A 20,375-nucleotide genomic window follows, 5' to 3' on the forward strand; every position below is an offset into this window, starting at 1 on the left:
ATTAAGCCATAATTTCTACCCTGTAGTAATTCCTAATGTCTAATCAATAATTGCTTATAAACATTCTAGCTTTTTATGTTGTTTTCGCTAGTCTGTAAAGTGTGAACCCTTTGTCATTTTATATGGATATTATGGGTTTTCACCACTCTAGTGTAATGTCCCAGTGGCTGGAGATACTGTGTAAGTGGTCTAAGCAGGACTGGCAAGTCCCTGGTCAACAGAGAACAGAATGCGTGGGTACTTACGTGGAGTGGCTCATTTTGCTTAGGACAATAGTAAGACTGTTATCAGAGGGTGTAAGAGAAAGAGAGATCATTCAAAGGTCTAAGAAATGATCATTGCATTTGAGTTTGGAAAATGTTAATCTGTGAACCAATTTTTCTCCTATGATTTTTTATTTTATTAAATGAGTTTTCTGAGGCTTCCCCCTATCCACTATTTAACCATGCACAGTTTTTCTTGCTTAATTAATAGAACATTTGAAGGCTTATGAATTCCCATTAAGTAAGGGAACATTTGAATCAAAAAAGTAGGTACGATAATCCATCATGTGTTGTCCATCTGCCACCATATTTGGTGAGGATTGGTAATGTGTTATACTGTGCACAGATTTCTTGTGATTTTCCAGCTCTCACTTTCTTAAACTCAGGAACTAGACTCTATCAAGTAGTGTCTTTGCTATTGATATTTGCTTACTAGATTCTCACTACCAAATGTAGACTTAATAGATTTATATTGCAATAGATAACTTATGTTTGCTCTCTAAAAGTCCTCTTTTAACCAGTCTCAGAATACAGTCAAAAGTTGAAGTGGTATAGGCTTTAAGATTAAACATACAGTCTGCTTTCTTCCTCCACATAGTTTGTATTTTCTTAATATTCACTCTTGCCCCAGTATTGTCCCTGTTTTAACTAACTAACATGGATTTGAGTGGTTCCAATACTATGATTAAAAAGAAATGAAATTACCTTAATTATCTAGAGTATTGCTAATTGTGACATATTATTAATATGTATTAGCACATATCCTTTTTAAGTTAAAAAAATTTTTTTGTGTAATTGATTTTGACCAAACAGGAAAATTGAAGAGACATACATGTTCTCAGCAATATTTAAAGCCCCAAATATAATGACATTTTTACCAGAGCAGATCTCTAGAAGTATTTCTTTAAATTTTGATATCACATTCTAATTTTAAAACCAAATGCTTTCTGAGAAATGAGGCAAATTATTTTAAAATATTTTCATCATAATGGTTTTGCTAAGCAAAGTATATCTTATGCAGATGAATTAAATTATAAGTTTTTCTGCACTGGTCTCTGGGATGCTTTTGAATAGCAATGGCTGGTGTTTTAATTGTCAAAACAGAAAGGAATAAAAACAGACAAAGGGAGGCAGGCAACTTTGCTTTCTTTCTTTTGAAGTCTAGGAAGCTGGTTATTTTATCATGTGTATTACTTTTTAAATATATCACACTATCCAGCAGAACTAGCTTTTTTTCTAATTGTGGTAAAATATGCATCATATAAAATTTTCCATTCAAACTGGATAGTTCAGTGAAATTAACACATTGTTGTACAGTTATCACCACCATCTACCTCCAGAACTTTTTTATCATCCCAAACTAAAACTCTAAACATTAAACAGTAACTCCCCATATCTCCTTTCTCCCAGCCCCTGGTAACCAGTAGTCTACTTTCTGTCTCTATAAATTTGTCTATCCTAGCCACCTAATTTAAGTGGAATCACAGCACTTTTCCTTTTGTAATCAGCTTTTCTTTTAAAGCGTTTTATTGGTGTTAATTTGGGTGATTTGTGTAATATATAGTAATGCATTAAATCCAGTTCTTGCATTAACTCCTGAGTACCTCTTCCCCATGAAATCAGTGGTCATGAGTGCACTCTCCAGTTTTTCTTCAGTCTTCACTAATTTTACATCTCAGTTTTATTAGTTTTGTTGTAGAGAGAACAGACTCTGGTTTAGGGGAGAGTACTTTCTCTCTCCATAGCACCTGCAAAGCACTGAAGGCACTAGTACTGAGGGAGACGACATGAGATGCCACATGATCAGAGCAAGGGCAGCAAAGGCCTTAGTCAGTCCTGCAGAAAGCTCTGGAGTTGGAATGGGGGTTGCAGGGGCTTTCCCCTGGGCCAGGATACTCTTAGGCCAAGGATACTTCCTGGGAAAGGACTTAATAAGATTTGTTAAAACACTAACCCTCCCAGCAGCTAGGGGAATGGTCTTAAAGGGGAATCTGTAACATCTACTTCCCATTTTCATGAAGTTGGAGCAGGATAGTGATGCATACTCTCATCTACTCAGAGGTTTTCTTGTGTAAGAAAATGCTCTTGAATAATCTTGATATATGTATTAAGGCTGGGGAGTGAGTGGCATTGTGGAATATTTGGACAAGCTGTGTATGCAGTGGTTAAAATCCCTGGACTCAGGCTAGACCATCTCAGTTCGTGAGTTGACTGTTACCACTTACCAGCAGGGTGAGGTAGATATCTGACTTCCCTGTGCCTCTTTTCACTATTTGCAAAATAGGATTGGAACACAGTTTCTGTCATAGGGTTATTTTGGAGAAAGAAGTAACACACATAAAGTGCTTGGCCTACTGCTGGGTCAGCACATGGCAGTTGCTCAGCAGGAGCTGGCTATCACATTGCTACTCCTGCCATCCCACCACTCTGTTACAGTTCCTGTTGATGGGAGACTAAGGAAGTTGGGAATCTTAGCCGGTCAGTTGGGACTCACAGACACAGGGACACTCCTTGCCTCCTGGAGCCTTTGTGTGAGACAGCTCCCAGGGCAGGGTCATCTTGCAACCGTTCCACTATGACTATAAACATTTAGCTATTCTCCTGCACCGTACCTTTTTTTTTTTTAAGATATTATATATTTATTTGAGAGAGAGAGTGAGCTAGAGTAAGCATGAGTGGGTAGAGGGAGAGGGAGAAATAGGCTTCCCACCGAGCAGGGCTCAATCCCAGGACCCCGGGATCATGACCTGAGCCAAAGGCAGATGTTTAACTAACTGAGCCACCCAGGCATCCTGGTTTTTTAATTTTGTTTGTTTGTTTTAAGTCTGGAAAGAGTATCCTCTAAACATTTCTGAAGGAGTCTTTGAACTACAGAGTTCTAGAACCAGGCAGGATAAGCATTCTTTTGAATCTCATAGGCTCATTCAGGTTTCTCAGCTCTCAAATCAGATCACTTGCTCCGCCTGGCTTTCTAAAGAAGTATTTTTTGATCATCGCAGTAAATGACATTATTATTGTGAACTCCATGGCTTTCCCTAAGTACCTTTAGTTATATATTCATTCAGTACCTACCTGTTAGATGCTAAGGAATCCATAAAGAAAAGAAATTATTCCCTGTCTCATGGAAGAAACCTGTGAACAGGTTTTGATGAACAGGTCTGATGAACAGTCCTGTGAACAGGACTTTGATGCTGATCAAAGTCCACTCAGCTACATGTTATTTGGCTATACCACATAAAGTGCTGTAAGGGAACGTAAAGACTCGTGCCTGGAGAGTGGGAAGGACGCATGGAGGTGAACTTCGGGTATTTTAAATTAATACAGTGACTGAGAAAAATGAGGAGCCACCTGAAAGGCTGAAAGCAAGGAGACATGGGAGAGCAAGTCAAGTATTTGAGGAACTGTGCACAATTGAAGCACAAGAAGTGGAGAGTGGCCAGAGCTAGCCTGTCTGCATAATGGACCTGATCATACAGTAAGCTCAAGGGTCAGGGTGTCTCCTGGTGATGGGAAGGAAGGAAGTGACATGGTCAGAATTTTGTTTTAGAAGGATAATGCCAGAGGCCTCAGGGAAGTTAGGTGGGCAATAGAAACTAGTTTCTTTTCTTTTCTTTTCTTTTCTTTTAAAGATTTTATTTATTTATTTGACAGAGAGAGATCACAAGTAGGCAGAGAGGCAGGCAGAGAGAGAGAGGAGGAAGCAGGCTCCCCGCTGAGCAGAGAGCCCAATGCGGGACTCGATCCCAGGACCCTGAGATCATGACCTGAGCCGAAGGCAGCGGCTTAACCCACTGAGCCACCCAGGCGCCCAGAAACTAGTTTCTGAATTTGGCCCAAGACAAGATTGGGCTCAATGCACTGGTTGGGCTATTGAGTCAACTTGATTATTTTTTTTGCTGTTTTTAAAGCCAGCGGGAAGTACTTAAAACATTACAGCTCTGCCTTTGAGAGTTGATGAATACTAATATCAAAAAGCATAGAGATGAGACAAACAGACCTTAGGGATTGAGGCTAAAGGAGTATGGCTTTTACTTCAGTGATTATTTTTGTAGTTGACCAAGGTGTGTCTGAATCTTTAGGTGACTCACCAGTCTACACGTGAGCCCTTAGAATGACATTACCCTTTGTTTTCTTGGGAAAAGGTTATAGCAAATAAGACATCTGTTGTCCCAGAGTACCATTTTAGTGTTTTTGAAGCGCTGTCCCCATAGCCTGAGTCTAGGAAGTGAAATTTGCTAGAATGGATAGTGGAGAGGAGGTGGGGGTAGGCCAAGGAATAGACCACTGTGCTTGTCTTGCCTACACCGGCCTGCATCATGCAAGGCCACCTCCAGAAAACCTAGACCAGGACAAGCCTGAGACTTGAGATTATGACTCTGTCCAGTTAGGACGGGACCCTGGGAGAGTGACTTGATCCTGAGCCTATCTCTAAGTCTGAGATTTGGTACAGGGAGCTGTAAGGTCTCTCCTGTTTTCTTAATAGATCTGAGTCTCCTTCCCTCACAGAGGCCTGAGGACATCTTTACTATCTGTATTGTCCTTAACTGTATTAGAAACATGGATGTAATTCAGATGTCAACAGATAAAATAATACTTCTACTACAGAGGGCTGTTTTGGCCTGAAAGCTTGGAAGAGTTAAAGTTGTATTTGTTTATGTAGAGTATGAAGAGTCAGGAGAATAGAGTAACTTTGTGGTTTTGCTTTAGATTTGCAGCTTTATACTATGGGCAAGTTAATCTCTGTGCTCAGTTCGTCACCCATAGAAAGGGTTAATAGTGGTTTCTATGTTGGGGTTCTTAAATTGAATGATATATGTATGGCGCTTTGCTCTGTGTTACTATGTAAGTGCTAAAATATTAACTGTAATCATTTTCATTTCTAAGTTATCTGGTAGCTGACTCTTCTTGTCCTTTTGCTTATAGTTGTCAACTCTACTACTGTTGGTCATAAATAATACTGCACTGTTCATGCTTTACTTATTCCATCCATTTATCCATCCATCCATCCGTCCATCCATCTGTCCATCCATCCATTCAGGATTTGTTCTTACCACCCCATCTTACATCACAGAACAACCTCCCCCATTTTCTCTTTTACCCTGCCTTATTTTTCTTCATAGCACTCATTACTATCTGTATTTTTTTTTTTTTTTTTTTTTTTTTTTTTTTATTTATTTGACAGAGAGAGATCACAGGTAGGAAGAGAGGCAGGCAGAGAGAGAGAGGAGGAAGCAGGCTCCCTGCCGAGCAGAGAGCCCGATGCGGGACTCGATCCCAGGACCCTGAGATCATGACCCGAGCCGAAGGCAGCGGCCTAACCCACTGAGCCACCCAGGCGCCCTACTATCTGTATTATATATTTCTTTATTTACCTCTTGTTCTTCTTCCTCAACTAGAATGTAAGCTTCATAAGGGTAAGGAATTTTGATTTATTCACTACTGTACACTCAAGACCTGACAGTAAGTCACTCAGTAAATATTTATTGAATAAAAGAATAAATATTGAGTGCAGGGATATCTGGATGTGATCTCAAATCCATGCCTTCCAGAAATTTGTTATTTTATTGACATTTAATCTATGACTTTAATTGAGTGGGATTGTAGCAAAGTAGGTACGTAGTGTTATGGAAGTGCAAGAAATGAGCAGTTACCCATAAAAGGTGATATTTGACCTAGAATTGTATAAGAGCATGGGTGGTATTAACATTCTAGATCAGGGTTTGGCAGATTTTTTTCTATCAAGGACCAAATAATAAAAGAATTTCAGTTTTGCATCCATACTATCTCTGTCACATCTATTCAGCCCTACCTTTGTAGTGCAAAAGCAGTCGTGGGCACTATATAAATGAATGCAGAGCTGGCAGTGGGCTACATTTGGGCTGTGGTTTCCCTGTTTTCAAGACATAACCATTGAGATGAGATGAAAAGCATGTAAGTGCTAACACTGAAGTAAAGTGGTAAATTCACAGGGATGCATTGTAGTGTTCTCTTTACACGTATGTGAGTTTGGAAAGTTTTCTGTAATACAGAGTTTAAAAATATATGTACAACTTCTATTGAGGCGGGGTGGGGGGGAATCATCAGCACTCTCTGACAAATCATCTAGTCTGTGTAGGGTTCTGTTTTCCCAGTGAGTCTGGATGGGGCACCACAGCTTGTTACCCAGCCTGTTGATGTGCTGGCCCGGTACTGGTAGCATTCTGCTACCCCAAGGCTTCTTCTCATTCCCAGGCCTGGTTGACTCTAAGCTTGAGGTGTTTCCAGGCCCAGACTGGTTGAACTCATATTTACTTTTCAACTGAAGGCTCTTTGGCTCTGTGGCTCTGATTGATCTCTGCAGCAGTCCAGTCAGTCCCTCGTCATTGTCTTCTACACATCCCTGTTTCAGATCTGCTGATGCCACTCTTTGTTGCCTTCCAGATAATGATTTTCATTCATTAGTATTTTTTTTTTAATTAAAAAATTTTTTTTTTATTTGACAGAGATCACAAGCAGGCAGAGAGGCATGCAGAGAGAGAGGGAGAAGCAGGCTCCCCGCTGAGCAGAGAACGGGATGTGGGGCTCGATCCCAGGACCCTGAGATCATGACCCAGGCCAAAGGCAGAGGGTTAACCCGCTGAGCCACCCAGGCGCCCCCACTAGTATTTTTATATTTCTTCTATCATTTCAATGTACTTTTGGGAAGAGAAAGAAGTAAAATTATGGATTCAGTTCACTATCTTAAGATGGCTCTAATTACCTTCTTTTTTTTTTTTTAAAGATTTTATTTATATATTTGACAGAGAGAGATCACAAGCAGGCAGAGAGGCAGGCAGAGAGAGAGGAGGAAGCAGGCTCCCCGCTGGGCAGAGAGCCCGATGCGGGCCTCGATCCCAGGACCCTGAGATCATGACCTGAGCCGAAGGCAGCGGCTTAACCCACTGAGCCACCCAGGCGCCCTGATTACCTTCTTTTAATGCCTGGTGTACTTTGTGATTGGCATTTAACAAAGACCTATTTAGTGATAAATCATTAGTCTAGTATTTGTTTAATGCCAAATGTGTGAGAAATTTTGTCTGGATTTTAGGTATATGGTGAGAAACAAAGCAGATATGTAATTCTTGCCCTTGTGGAATTTATGGTATGAAGGAGGGACATTCCTTAATCAACTCTACTCAAATAAATATATAATTATAAAGTGTGGGAGGTATTACCAAGGGCAATAACTGTGTCTTATGAGAATAACAGGGAAGATAATAGCCGATACTGACTGTGAGTACATAATGTGTGTTGCTTACTGCACCAAAAACTTCACGTGGATGATCTCATTTAACCTTCACATAACTTATTTTAGCACTAAGGAAACTAAAACTTAGGATCGTAATTTAGTTGTAGGAAGTCAGAAGAGACCTCTTTGGGAAGAGTAACACTTGAAATGAGAACTGGATGACTAGGAGGTAGCTAGGCAAAGAATGGAGGGAGGCCATGTAAAGCAGAAAGGCATAACATGTTTGAAGGCCTAAGGAAGAAATGAACTCCGCATGAAGGGTGCCAGTGGTCAAAATGGAGTGAGCAAGGAAAGCATAGCAGGAGATAGGGTGAGCAGGGGCTAGTGGGGAGGTTGTTCTAGGCTCGTGTAGGGTATTAGATTTCATTCTAAAGGCTTGGGAACTAAAAGGTTTTATAAGAGAGGAACATGATCTGGCTTGCTTTCTTAGAGACCACTCTGCCTGGTTTGTGGAGAAAGAATCAGCAGTGGTAGAGGGTTACTGTGATCCAGATGAGAGAGTATAGGGATTGAGGCTACAGTGTTGGCAACAGAATAGAAAAAGGCAGACAAATTGGAGGCATTGATTTTAGCCCTAAAACATATTACTTGCAGCTGAATTGAATATAGATGATAAGTAAGAGGAAATCAAGGGGATATCCACATTTTTTCCTTGGCTAGCAGGGTGCATGGTAGTGTTCTCTACTGAATGGTGAGGGGAAGGCTTTAGACATGGAAGGTTTGCATTGCCTGTGAAATTTAAGTGGGGGTGACATATAGGCTCAAAAGAGAGATCTGATCAGGCAGTGCAGATGTGGGAATTGCTAGTGCATCATTTGCACTTAGAGCCATCTGTCTGATCAGCTGGAGTGCAGAGAAGAGTGCTAGGGACAGAGCCCTGAGGAAGTCAGACATTTAGAGACCTTATGTTAGAGAGGAACAGCTAGGGAGATTAAAATGAGACGGAGCAGCCAAGAGATAGAAAGAAAATCAGAAACATTCTTTGTTGTGGAAACCAAGAAATGAAAGTTCTTCAAAGAGGAGGGAGTAGTTTGAATGCTCATTTTCAGATGACAGCTGCATACCAGGGTGTGTTTGAAAATTGCCATCAACAAAGAAGCATGGTGGGGTGCCTGGGTGGCTCAGTAGGTTGTCTGCCTTTGGCTCAGGTCATGATCCCAGAGTCTTGGGATCGAGCCGTGCTTAGGGTTCCCTGCTCAGCAGAGAGCCTGCTTCTCTCTCTCCCTCTGTTACTCCCCCTGCTTGTGTGCTTGCTCTCTTCTCTCTGTCAAATAAATAAAATCTAAAAGAAGAAGAAGAAGAAACAAGGTATAATACCTCCCATCTCAAAAAAAAAAAAAAAAACCTCCATCCCACATGTCCCTCCAGTTGCTGTTCATTCTCTCTGCACCTCTTTATGGTAGAAGTCCTCACTTCAAATGAAGAGTTGATATCTCACTGTCTTCTCTTTCCATCTTTATTTCTCTCCATTTATGCTGCTTCACCAACTACTCAACTGAGACCACTCGTAAAACAGTCTTACCTGTTGTCTTATCAAATCCAATTTCACTTCTCTGTGAAACTCACCTACCTAGTCTTTTGTAGTATCTGATTGATTACTCCCTCCTTGAAAAACTCTTTTCTTGGCTTTTGTGACACCATATTCTGCTGGATTACTTCCCACCTCATGACTACTGCTTATGAGTCAGTTTAACTAGCTGATCTTTTAAAAGAATATAAATCCAGTGATATTTCTGCCCTTTTCAGACTCCTCCAATCACATAGTGCTTCTCTTCACGTTCAAAATTAAATCCACGCTGCTTACCATGGCGTACAAAGCCCTAAGTCTTCAGATTCCTGCCCACCCCTCCAGTCACATCTGGTACTAAAACTGGCCTTTGTGCTATTTCTTGAACTCTCCAAGCTGCTAAGGGGTATTATGCTTGCTATTCCTGTGCCTAGAAAGTTCCTTGCCCAGATTTTCGCATGGGTTATGTCTACACATTATTCAGACCTCTGCTCAGTGTAAGCACTTCAGACCTGCCCGAACTACTCTAAAATAACTCCTTCCAACCCATCAGTCTCTATCCCATTACTCGTCTTTTCTTCAAAGCACTTGTCCCTGTCTGAAATTGTATGTTTACTTGTTTCTGAATAGTGTGCCGGTGCTTCCTACAGGTCACTTGTCTGCTTACTCGTTTCTCTGTTCCCAGAGTCTGGAGCAGTGCCTGGCACATAGTTACTGGTCAAGAAGACAAGTTGTTGAGGTGACAGTAATGGATGTAATCCAGACCATATGTGACAGGATTGACCTTTAGATGGGAGGGACATGCCCTCCCTTTTAGCAGAAGGGGAAATGGTAAAGATAGTTATACACTCATACTGGTTGTATGGTTCATGATGGGGATGTGGGACTGGAGGAAGATGAGTCAGCACCTGGTCAGCCGCCATGAGAAAGGCCGGCTAAGTATTGGGTGGATAGGAAGCTGGGCCCTGTGGAATGAAGGGAGGAGTCATTCTGTCTCCAAGCCAGATGTTGCTATAGTCGGGCTCCTGGTAAAGGTGGCTGTGGAAAGAGGTAGAAAAGAGTACCCAGCATTTTAGATACATAGTGCTTAAGGATCTAATGTCTCCCTGCTTTAATCAGGAACACTGTTCTCTGTGCCAGGAAAGTATTTGCGTTTACGATAGGAAAATAGTCCTTTTTCCTTCCTCTCCCATCCTCCTCTAGATGGAGCTCATTGAGCCTGGGACAGAGCACATTGTTGGCCCTGTACACCCAGCCTGCCATCAGGATTGATGTGTTTGTGCTTTCAAATATTTGAGCATTTTTTATGTGCGAAGCACTGTTTTAGGCTCTGTGGCTTTGAAATAAACATTCAGAGGGTTTTTATTCTAATCCAGGGAAAGAGAGTAAATAGATGTACAAGTCGGAGATGGGATAGGCACGTCACTCTAGGTTCCTCTCCCGACCTTTTCCCTCCCATTCCACCCACACTGGCCCTGCGGTAGCTGTGGGAAATGTTCTCTCTCTCACTCACTCTGTCTATGCCCTGAAAGTTACAGAAGCATGGAATGAGCCCATCTTCCTTATCTGGGTGTTTCCCTGAGCAGCTGGCTCACTGAGCAGCTGACTTGAGCCCTCCATTGCACACAATGGTAATAACATGTTTTGTTCTCTCAATTTCAGATGAGACGCCAATTATTGCAGTGATGGTGGCCCTGTCCTCTCTGCTAGTGATTGTGTTCATTATCATAGTTCTGTACATGTTAAGGTGAGCATGTTAAATGCTAAAGTGAGAATTCTAAAGCTTCTGCACTCTCTCGGATTCTTTTTCAGTACACCAGGGTCTCATTAAGCCCACACGGTCCAGAAGATAGTAGGATAAGGACAGTAAATAGAATAGAGAGGAATGTTCTATAATAGTAAGATTAAAATTCTACATAGGAACAGTTTAAAAGCTCTACATACCTTTCCTCAAGACCTAGGCCCCTCCACCCCCGGTTTGCTTCCATCTGCCCAAATTCACTTCCCCAACTCCAGTTTAACCTAAAGCCCAGGGTGGTGGTTTGAGGTTGAAGGAAAAGCTGTATAGTTTGTGTTGGGTTGGATGATTTAAGACCCTTAGATCTAGCCCTGCTGAAGCAACCCCTAACTGTACCCGATTGGAGATGATGTGGTAAATAGAGACCTATTCTATTTCTAGTTGGGGGAAGTTTGGGACAAACCTAGGATCTAGGATCCCTAACCCTAGTGCGCTAAACTGAACTATGTGAATTACAGAGTTCCCCTTTCTTCCTTCAGGGTCCTCTAGATATTACTGTTCCCACAGGGAAAAAAAAACAAGGAGGGGGAACCCCAAGGGAGAGAAAAGGAAGGTGCATTTGTCGTTTTCCTGCTGAAGTTACTGCCCTGGCTGATTAGGATTAACCCTACCCTTATCTTTGGTTTAAGCTGCTCTGTGCTCCCTCTGTTGTTTTGCAGGGATAAAGAGAGGGGAACCTTGTGCACCCCTCCAGTTTGTCATAAGTCTCCCCTTTTCTGCAGGAGACTTGTAGCCAGACCTGTGTCCACCCAGTCTGAAGCTCTCGGCTTCTTCCTGACTACACTGGGGAAATACCAGGATTTTGTCTGATAGGATCATTCTTATCTCCTCTCCACTGTATTCTGCCCACTTAGCCCTTCCCCACCTGGTGTGGTGGTCATCTCCAGTGAGTCCTGCACTTGGAGCCACACAGAGGAGCCCTACAAAGCCAGAATATACTGTTATGGCACCTGGGTTGGATTCTAGTGTGTTTAGGATGAGCAGGAGCATCCAGAGGCACTGGGTCACCATGAAATGGAGCTGCCTCAGCATGTGCAGGACCCCTCTCTAAAAGAACATCTTTATTTGGTAAAGGAGGTTTAGGAAGCTGAATTGATATGTGGAAATATAAGGCCAGTGATTGGAGTCTCTTGACTCTGTGCTTACTTTTTAACTATGAACATTTTCTCTATAGGTTTAAGAAATACAAGCAAGCTGGGAGCCATTCCAATTCTTTCCGCTTATCCAATGGTCGCACTGAGGATGTGGGTAAGGCACCCCTTCATGACATGGGGAACCTTTGTGGAGAAGAAAATCAAGAAATAAAGGTTTCCCCATCATACAAGGGATAGGGGGAAGACTTGAAGAAAGCAGACCTAGTCCTTGGTGGCCTGGTACATGAGGTAGAATCCCCAGTTTGGTCTCCAGAGCACCTGACCAATCTCCCCACTTGTATACTGCAGAACCCCAGAGCGTGCCACTTCTGGCCAGGTCCCCAAGCACCAACAGGAAGTATCCACCCCTGCCCGTGGACAAGCTGGAAGAGGAGATTAACCGGAGAATGGCTGATGACAATAAGCTCTTCAGAGAGGAATTCAACGTGAGTTCTTTGCTGAGGCTGGCGTGTTGGCAGGGAGGAAGGCAGACCAAAGGTCAGGCCTTTTCAGTCATGGGGTAGAAAACAGGTTTTCTAATGGGTTAAAAGGTGAGAAATTTTCTACTAGACTCCTTTCCTATGTGATCATAGATAGGAAATGAAATAAGATTTGTCTTAACTCTCTCATCTACCCATCCATCCATCCATTCATCATCGCATCTGTTACTTTTTTTAATAAATACTTACCAAGCATCTAATACGTGCTAGGTGCCAGAGATTTGCTGGGGAGCAAAAACAGATCCAGTCTCTACACTCAGGGAACTTGCCACCTAGTAGGGAAATTCCCCTAAACAAGAGCGAAAATAACTGTTTAAGTTCAGACAGCAATATAGGACATGAAGGACTGGTGCATAGTTGTAGGAGTCTATATTAACATGTGGCATTTTGGGGTCTGAAACGGGTCCCAGAGTCATAAGTAACAGAGAGTAGGTGTAAATGAGTATAGAAATGCGGATCATGAAGAACGATCAAGCACAGGCCTCATGTGGGGTAGTTTTTTGTTTTGTTTTGTTTTGCTTTTAATAATTCCCTAAAGAAGCTAAACATGTTTTGAATCTACCAGTTGGTATGACCAGCCCAGTAGTTCTGATCCCAGTTCAGAACTTCCTTGAAGATAGTATGTTTTAATTGAGAACTAATCATAGGCAAGGGCATTGGTAAAGGAGAGTGGGGAATGTTCCAGGCACTGGAAGTAGCAGGAGCCAAACTATCACTAGTGAGGGTGGGTAAGAGAAGGGCACATTTGACAAACCAAAAAAGGGCTACATGTGGCTTAAAGGCAAAGGTTTGGGGAGGTAGCAAGAGAGGAAACCATGGAAGAAGACTGGGCCAGACTGTAGATGTTGTAGATTATCATGAATGAAATGAAAAGCCATGGACCAACCAGATTTATATTTTGGAAAAAATATATCTGGCTGCTAAATAAAGAAGATCCCAGGGGGAGAATAGATGCAAGGAGTACAGTTAGGGGCTGCAAGGGTTAAGATAAGAGGTGCTAATACATTGATATAAGATGGTAATAATTATAGAGAGGTGATAGACATAGAGAAGCAGTTCCAGAGCTGGCTAATTCATCAACTTGTGCATTATTAATCTCTCAGTTTCCTTTACATCTACTCAGCCATGTGTCAACTTTATCTCTTAGACTAGCTCCCCTCTTGTTGCCAAAATGGCTTCCTCAGTTCTTAGTGCTACCTGGAGTTATAACAAGGCTCAGTGGGAAAAGGATGACTGTTTCTTCCTGTGTGTCTCCTTTATCAGGGAGGAAAACTTTCCCAAAAGGTTCTGAAGACTTCCCTTGTTGCAAACTCCTTCTTAAATCAGCCCCAAGCAAGAGAAAAATAAGTTTACTGCAACTGACTCAGATCAGTATGGATTATTCCTGTGTCATGTAGGGGATAGGCAAACAACTCTACAGAATGGGAGCCATAGTAGCAAAGAGGAAGGAAGGAATAGTTATTGGGTAGGTGAGTCACCCCTCATATCTGTTCCCATCACTGAAGGGCTTAGGGGAGTAAGAGAGTGATAAGGTCAGATTTGCACTCTGAGAAAATCACTAGCTACAAAGTGGAGAATAGATAAAAAAAGAAAGCAAGAGTTAAAGCAGGACACCATTTACTAGGAAAGAGTTAATGAAATAACTTGGACTCATTTTTTGGTTATTGGAAAAATGACACCATTTAATGCTCATTATTCATTGAAACATTTACCTCATTCCCCAAGATAATATACCAGCCTTATCACCAGAGCTAGGTCCCCAATAGGCGCTCTGCTGTTTTCATAATCTGTAGTGCCCACTGCTTCTGGGTAATAGGGGATGTGACCCCAGGCCAAACTTCTTTTTCTGTAAAGTGAGTTGTTTAGAGGAATATTGCCTGAGGTAAAGCATTCCGGTAAACCCCTGGATGGAGGTGGTATTCCTGGAGGCATGGTAGGCAAATTGAAGCAAATATTATGGTGAGAGCCCCATTGCTATGCTACCACGGCCACTATGTTCATGGGCTCATTGGGCCAGCGCTGGGACAGTGAAGGAAGGCTGAGCAACATCTCCTGGATTTTTAACAGTGAGTGCTGTCTGGTGAGCATACACATGGAGCATAAATATATCCTGTCTTTCTTGTTCCAGTTATCCACCGTCCAGGGATCGGCTTAGATCCTGACCTCCAGTGAGGTAGTATGATACCTTGCTTGAAGTTCTGTTTCCTGGAAGGACTTCTCTTTTATATTCATTCAGAGTCATCCCTTAAGTAGATTACCCCATAGCCGTCTACTTCTAGAGTGGGCCAGTACATCTCACAGAGCCATTTGTGTACCAGGCTGGACTTTTTTCTTCCATTAACTGTTGATATCATTGGAATTCTGTGTCTGTTGAAGGAGTGGCTATGTGGCAAGTGTCCTGTACACATTACTTACATCTAGGGGTAGAATTCTGCTGGATATGTCCACATTTGTGGCTTATGGAATCATGTGATACTTAATTGATGATGGGCAGTTGAAGTCACTTGCATATCTTGTGACCCGCAGTCAGGCATATAGTCTCTTCCAGAGCCCAGTGCTAAGCTAAGAACATGATCTTGCTGACAGGATCATGGTTTTGTCTCCAAATCCTAATGTTTTGCATTATGATTTTCCTGCTTAGCCTTAAGCACGGACACCTAGGGCCCCACAAGATCAACCAGAGCCTATTTCTCTGTGGCCTGGGTTAACTAGAGAGCCTTCTCTTTCAGATCAGTCAATAAATGAGTCAGAGTAGGACACCAGCATGAGTTATATGCTGTCTTCAAAATCCAAAAATGGCTCAACAAGCATCAGTCCTTCCTAGGGGATTGGGGGGGAATGGACAAGGAGCAGCAGCATGTCTTTTATGCTGGAGGGGATATCCTGACATGCCATAGGCCTTTGACTTTCAGAAAACTTGGCAGAAGTGGCAGGCCACTCTGTTTTTATTTTTATGTCTAACATGTACATCTAACATACATATATTCCTGCTTTTCAAGTCCTGTCAGCTTGATGCCATCAGTGTGGCATCAAGGGTGATGGCCTGTGAAACCGACAAAATCCTGATGAACCAGATCACATCAGATAGATGTCAAGATGATTTATCACTCGGGCTGCTCCTGCCATGAGAATGGGAACTGCTTCATGTAGTCTTCATGCACTATAAAGGAAAAAGATATAGCTATTAATCAGTAGCTATATTCCAGGTACCAGTGGTTATGTCAATCTGTAGGAAAGGAGAGCACGTCTGGAAAAGCACCTACAAATCCACAGTTCTGTGTGATTCATATATTATAATCCACTGACATCCTTAAACACTGTCGGTCTCTTATGCTAGTTTCTTTTGTAGCTTGCATGTGGGGAGGTGGTGGTAGGAGGCATCAGAATAGTTAATGCTGGAAGTCATTGAGCACTCGCTTCATACCATCACTAAACTCACACATGTAAATGTACTGTCTCATTCTGCAACTTATAGTCTTCTGTAGCACTTCTATAACTCACCTAGAGACTCAGGATCTCTGTAACTCCTCTTAGCCTTTTGGTAAAGAGATTACTGCTTCAGCTTGCATTTGCTCTTGCTATTTTAATGGTCCTTCTTATCCATTGGGATAAGAGACCAGTGTGAGTATTCTGCCACTGGCTGTAGATAGCTGTTCCAACCATACATTGGGAAAGTAGGTATTTCCTAATATAAGTGCGGTTTGGGCCAAAACTCTTTCTGTTACCTGGTCTGCAAAGGCTCCGTTCTAACTAGCATAGAATAGTGGCATTCTAGGTTCCCAGGGATTAGGTAGCTTAAGGCCAGAACCTGCTAGATCCCCAAACGTGTATTTTCCTTTACCCAGTGGAATTACCATGGTCAGTGGTGTAAATTCTTAGGAGAAGATGAAGAGAAAGTTCCTGGTATATTAGTGTTGATGTTATGTGAAGTTCTTCCTTTCACATGCCTAACATTAAAGAGTTCTGTGTCATGAACTGACCCACGTTGGCGGTTGGATGCAAACGGGCCCTTTCTCTAGCTTGGCAGTCCAGTCAGGCCCCCTTAGTTCACCTGTGCTGGCTGCCTCCCATTCCTATTATTGGGAGCTTCCCAGTGACTTATCCACAAGTAGAGATGTCTGGGCCCTGGAGACTCTGGCCTCTGAGGCTCCTTCCGTCCCAGGGAAGATTAAGAATCCCATTTTGAAGCCAGTCCTTTCCATGAGCATCTCACTCTGGTGAAGACAGTCACTGAAGCACTTCTGAAAGATTCTAGTGCTTTCCTCACATGTGTGCCTTCTCTGGCAAGGCACGCTTGGTGGATCCCATCAGGGACACAGTGAAGGTGTCAGCAGGAAGATTGAACCTCTTGGAAACCCGGTAGCTCTGATAATCCCCCACTTTGTGCCAGGGGCTTTCGGCTTTTCATGGTTACCTAGCTGACTTTAGCATTCAGCCAGGTTTCCATTGGCCAGCCTAGCCTGCCGTATTGTGGCCAGGCTTCTGAGCTGTTATACTACGTGCAGAAGTTCAGTTAACCATACCAAACTAGAAATTTGGCCTTACCCAAAAATGATGCTCTTCCCTACTTGATCTAAGATCTCCAAAATCTGTATCAACAACTATTCCTATGATTTTTGATGATCCAGCTCAAAGAAAGGAATTCTGCAGGAGCAGTTTCCTCCAAGTATCAGCTCTTTGCTTTTCTTTTTGTTTATGTATTTTAACCTCCACATTGTGTTGTGCTTGCGTCGTGATTGTCCATGAGCGATGAGAGCGGAGTCACGGGGCGGTTGTCTTTCTCATGAAAGCAGGGTGCAGTAGAGAGCATACTAGAGGGGATTAACAGTTGGTTTCTCCAGCTCCTCTGTTTCAGCACCTTTGTCATCTCACTTAAGACCCTGGCTTTCACATGAGTGGCCTAGGAAACATAGGTGTCCCACTGGCATTACATTCAGCATCCAGCAAGATAGTGAAATCTTAATATTTGGTTCAACAAAACACATGGCACAGTCAGAAAGGGCCTAAGTTTTGTGCTGTCTTTGGAGATAAACATTTGATATCAGAGCTGGACTTTTCCTTATTTCATTATCTGATTTTGTCAGAATTGCACTACCCCTTGATTTCAGCATTCCTCATCTCCTTTTAATTGAACTTCCCTCCCTCTTTCCCACAAGCTCAAATATACCCCAGGCAACTGGAAGCAGTAACTGAAGTGACTGAGTGCAGTTGTGAACTAGGAGTGGCTTGCCCTTTCCCGTCCTGAAAACTGGTTGGCAATTCCTTTCCCTTTATCTGAACCCAGTAATCAGGCTCACATCACCCACATTTCTCTCCTCAGTCTCTCATTCACAACCCCTCTCTGATAGGAAACTGCTAAGTCAGTTAAAGGTCTTTTTTTTTTTTTTTTTTTTTTAAATAAGAGAAGTCGGGGCACTTGGGTGGCTCAGTGAGTTAAGCTTCTGCCTTTGTCTTTTGTCATGATCTCAGGGTCCTAGGATCAAGCCCCACATCAGGCTCTCTACTCAGCAGGGAACTTGCTTCCCCCGCCCCTTCTCTGCCTGCCTACTTGTGATCTCTCTCTTGTCAAATAAATTAAAGGAAAAAAAAACTCAAGCAAATTAAGAAACAAACAAACAGAAAACCCCAAATCATTAATTGGGAAGACTTTGGAGAAGCTGACAGAATCAAAAGCTAAGGTAGACTACCAAACCTTGGGCAGAACAGGCCCTATCCTGCTGGCTCTGGGGCCCTCTAGGGAGGTCTCTATGTTTTCTTGGTTTCACAGTCCTGAGAATCTGGATTGGCACAGTGTGGCTCAGGTGCAACTGTGCCTGCGTCCAGCCCTGGCAGGGAAGACAACAGCAACACTTAGGGCAAACACACCAGTTTGTGTCTACCAGAATAATACGTTTATAATCATGGGGTGAGGAAGCCTATTTTAAGCAAAACACAAGAATCAGAAGGCACAGTGGAATATATTGGAAGATAATAAATACATTAAAATATTATATATTCCTATGAATAGTGACACCATAAAAAAGTAGCCAGTTGGGTGCCTGGGTGGCTCAGTCAGTAAAGCATCTACCCTTGGTTCAGGTCATGATATCGTGGTCCTGAGGTCGAGCCGCATATTGGGCTCCCTGCTTAGTCAGTGGGGAGCCTGCTTCTCCCCTCTCCCTCTGCTCTCCACCCCACCCCCAACTTGTGCTTGCTTGCATGCTCTCGAATAAATAAACAAAATCTTAAAAAAAAAAAAAAAAAAAGTGGCCAACTGGGAGAAACTGTTTGCCACAGGTAGAAAGAGAAACTTTCATAAAGCATAAAGAGATGCTACAGACCTGTGAGACAAAACTAAACATGGTAGGGGACTTTGAACGTTGCAGTAGAAAAATTAATAGTTCTCAGAAGAAAGCAAATGGTCTATAAACCTATAAAAAGCTGAACTACATGAAGTAATCAAGGAGATCCAGATTAAAACTAACCATTATTTTGGGCCTGTTAGTTTTGAAAATTTAAGAAGATTGGTATCATGTATGGGCAGAGACTTGTGAATATAGATGTTCTTATGCACAGATAGAGCAAGTTTAAGTTGGTATAGCACTGGAAAGATGATTTGGCAATATCAGTCAGATTTCATATGGTTACACTATCTGACCTAACTTCTGGGACTCTGACACAAAACCAAGTATGTGTTCCTGAAGGTTGTTCATTACAGCATTATTTATAGTAGCAAAGAAAGTAAGATGAAAAGCAAATATCTATCAAATAGCAGATTAGCTAAATGATTTCTTGTATCCGTTATGAAATTTTATACTATCATTAAAACAAATGCCTGAACCTAGATTTCTAAGTCACTGTTCTGGGAGAAAAGACATTGCAGAGGACTATACATTGGCATAATCCCCATTTAAAAATATACTTTTTTTTTTTAAGATTTTATTTTTTAAGTAATCTCTACACCTAACATGGGGCTTGAATTCACAACCCCAAGATCGAGAGTCACATCCTCCACCGACTGAGCCAGCCAGGTGCCCCCCAAAATACTTTTTAACGTCTGGAGCTATGAACAGTGGCTTTCTACAAGAGGGTTAAAAGACGTAAGAAACATGGTAGAGAACTTTGACTTTTTACTGAATTATTTGACTTTTCTTTTATGATAAGCATATTCTTTTCATAACATTTTACAAGTTTCTTAATATGATAAATGAAACTAACAGATTTTAGCTTTAGCATAATACCTACTGTACTTTAATTGATATATAGCATGTAGAATAAAGAGTTGGTGTCCCCAGCTTGAGTTTTGCTAAATGGGAAATTGTTCTGGAGAAAAATTGGATTATGGAGGTGAACAGCTGAAGGAATAATATGCATAAGACATGACAGCTGTTTTCAGATGTTTGACAGGCTAAAAGGAGAGTGTGCAGCATTTCCATGAAGCCCCCCCATGGTTGAAAGTTCTAGGTGATGGCCTTCGCCCTAGAGTTATAAGCTAGAATTTTTTTTTTAAGATTTTATTTATTTATTTGGCAGACAGAGATCACAAGTAGGCAGAGAGGCAGGCAGAGAGAGAGAGAGGGAAGCAGGCTCCCCGCAGAGCAGAGAGCCCGATGCGGGGCTCAGTCCCAGGAGCCTGGGATCATGACCTGAGCCGAAGGCAGAGGCTTTAACCCACTGAGCCCCAAGCTAGAATTTTTTTATTGACCAGCTTTTGTTGTAGAAACATTGAATTTATCTAAAAGAAACACTTTAAAAAGCCACCTATTGAGATCCCTAAAGCATTCAAGGTATTTTTTGTTTGTTTTTTTAAAAAAGCAAAATGTAGTTATCTCCTGGGAGAAAGGGGATAGGTGACAGAGAAGAAAGAGTGGAGCCAGTGAGATGATCCAAATCTGTGAATTGCAAGATGTGACACCCTCCCTGCTGCA

At 42.2% G+C, this 20,375-nt stretch overlaps 1 protein-coding gene across 3 annotated transcripts in view; it reads left to right on the plus strand.

The window, feature by feature from the left end:
* PTPRA (protein tyrosine phosphatase receptor type A) overlaps positions 1–20,375 on the plus strand; it is a 145,474-nt gene that overhangs the window by 89,264 nt on the left and 35,835 nt on the right. For all 3 annotated transcript variants that reach the window (XM_032351239.1, XM_032351240.1, XM_032351241.1), the window contains 3 exons: positions 10,700–10,784; positions 12,010–12,083; positions 12,278–12,414. In XM_032351239.1, the coding sequence (XP_032207130.1) occupies positions 10,700–10,784; positions 12,010–12,083; positions 12,278–12,414 (296 nt within the window). Of the gene's footprint in view, positions 1–10,699; positions 10,785–12,009; positions 12,084–12,277; positions 12,415–20,375 lie in introns of those variants that run through there.

This window comes from Mustela erminea, chromosome 7, assembly GCF_009829155.1.
Source record: "Mustela erminea isolate mMusErm1 chromosome 7, mMusErm1.Pri, whole genome shotgun sequence".
NCBI lineage: Eukaryota > Metazoa > Chordata > Mammalia > Carnivora > Mustelidae > Mustela > Mustela erminea.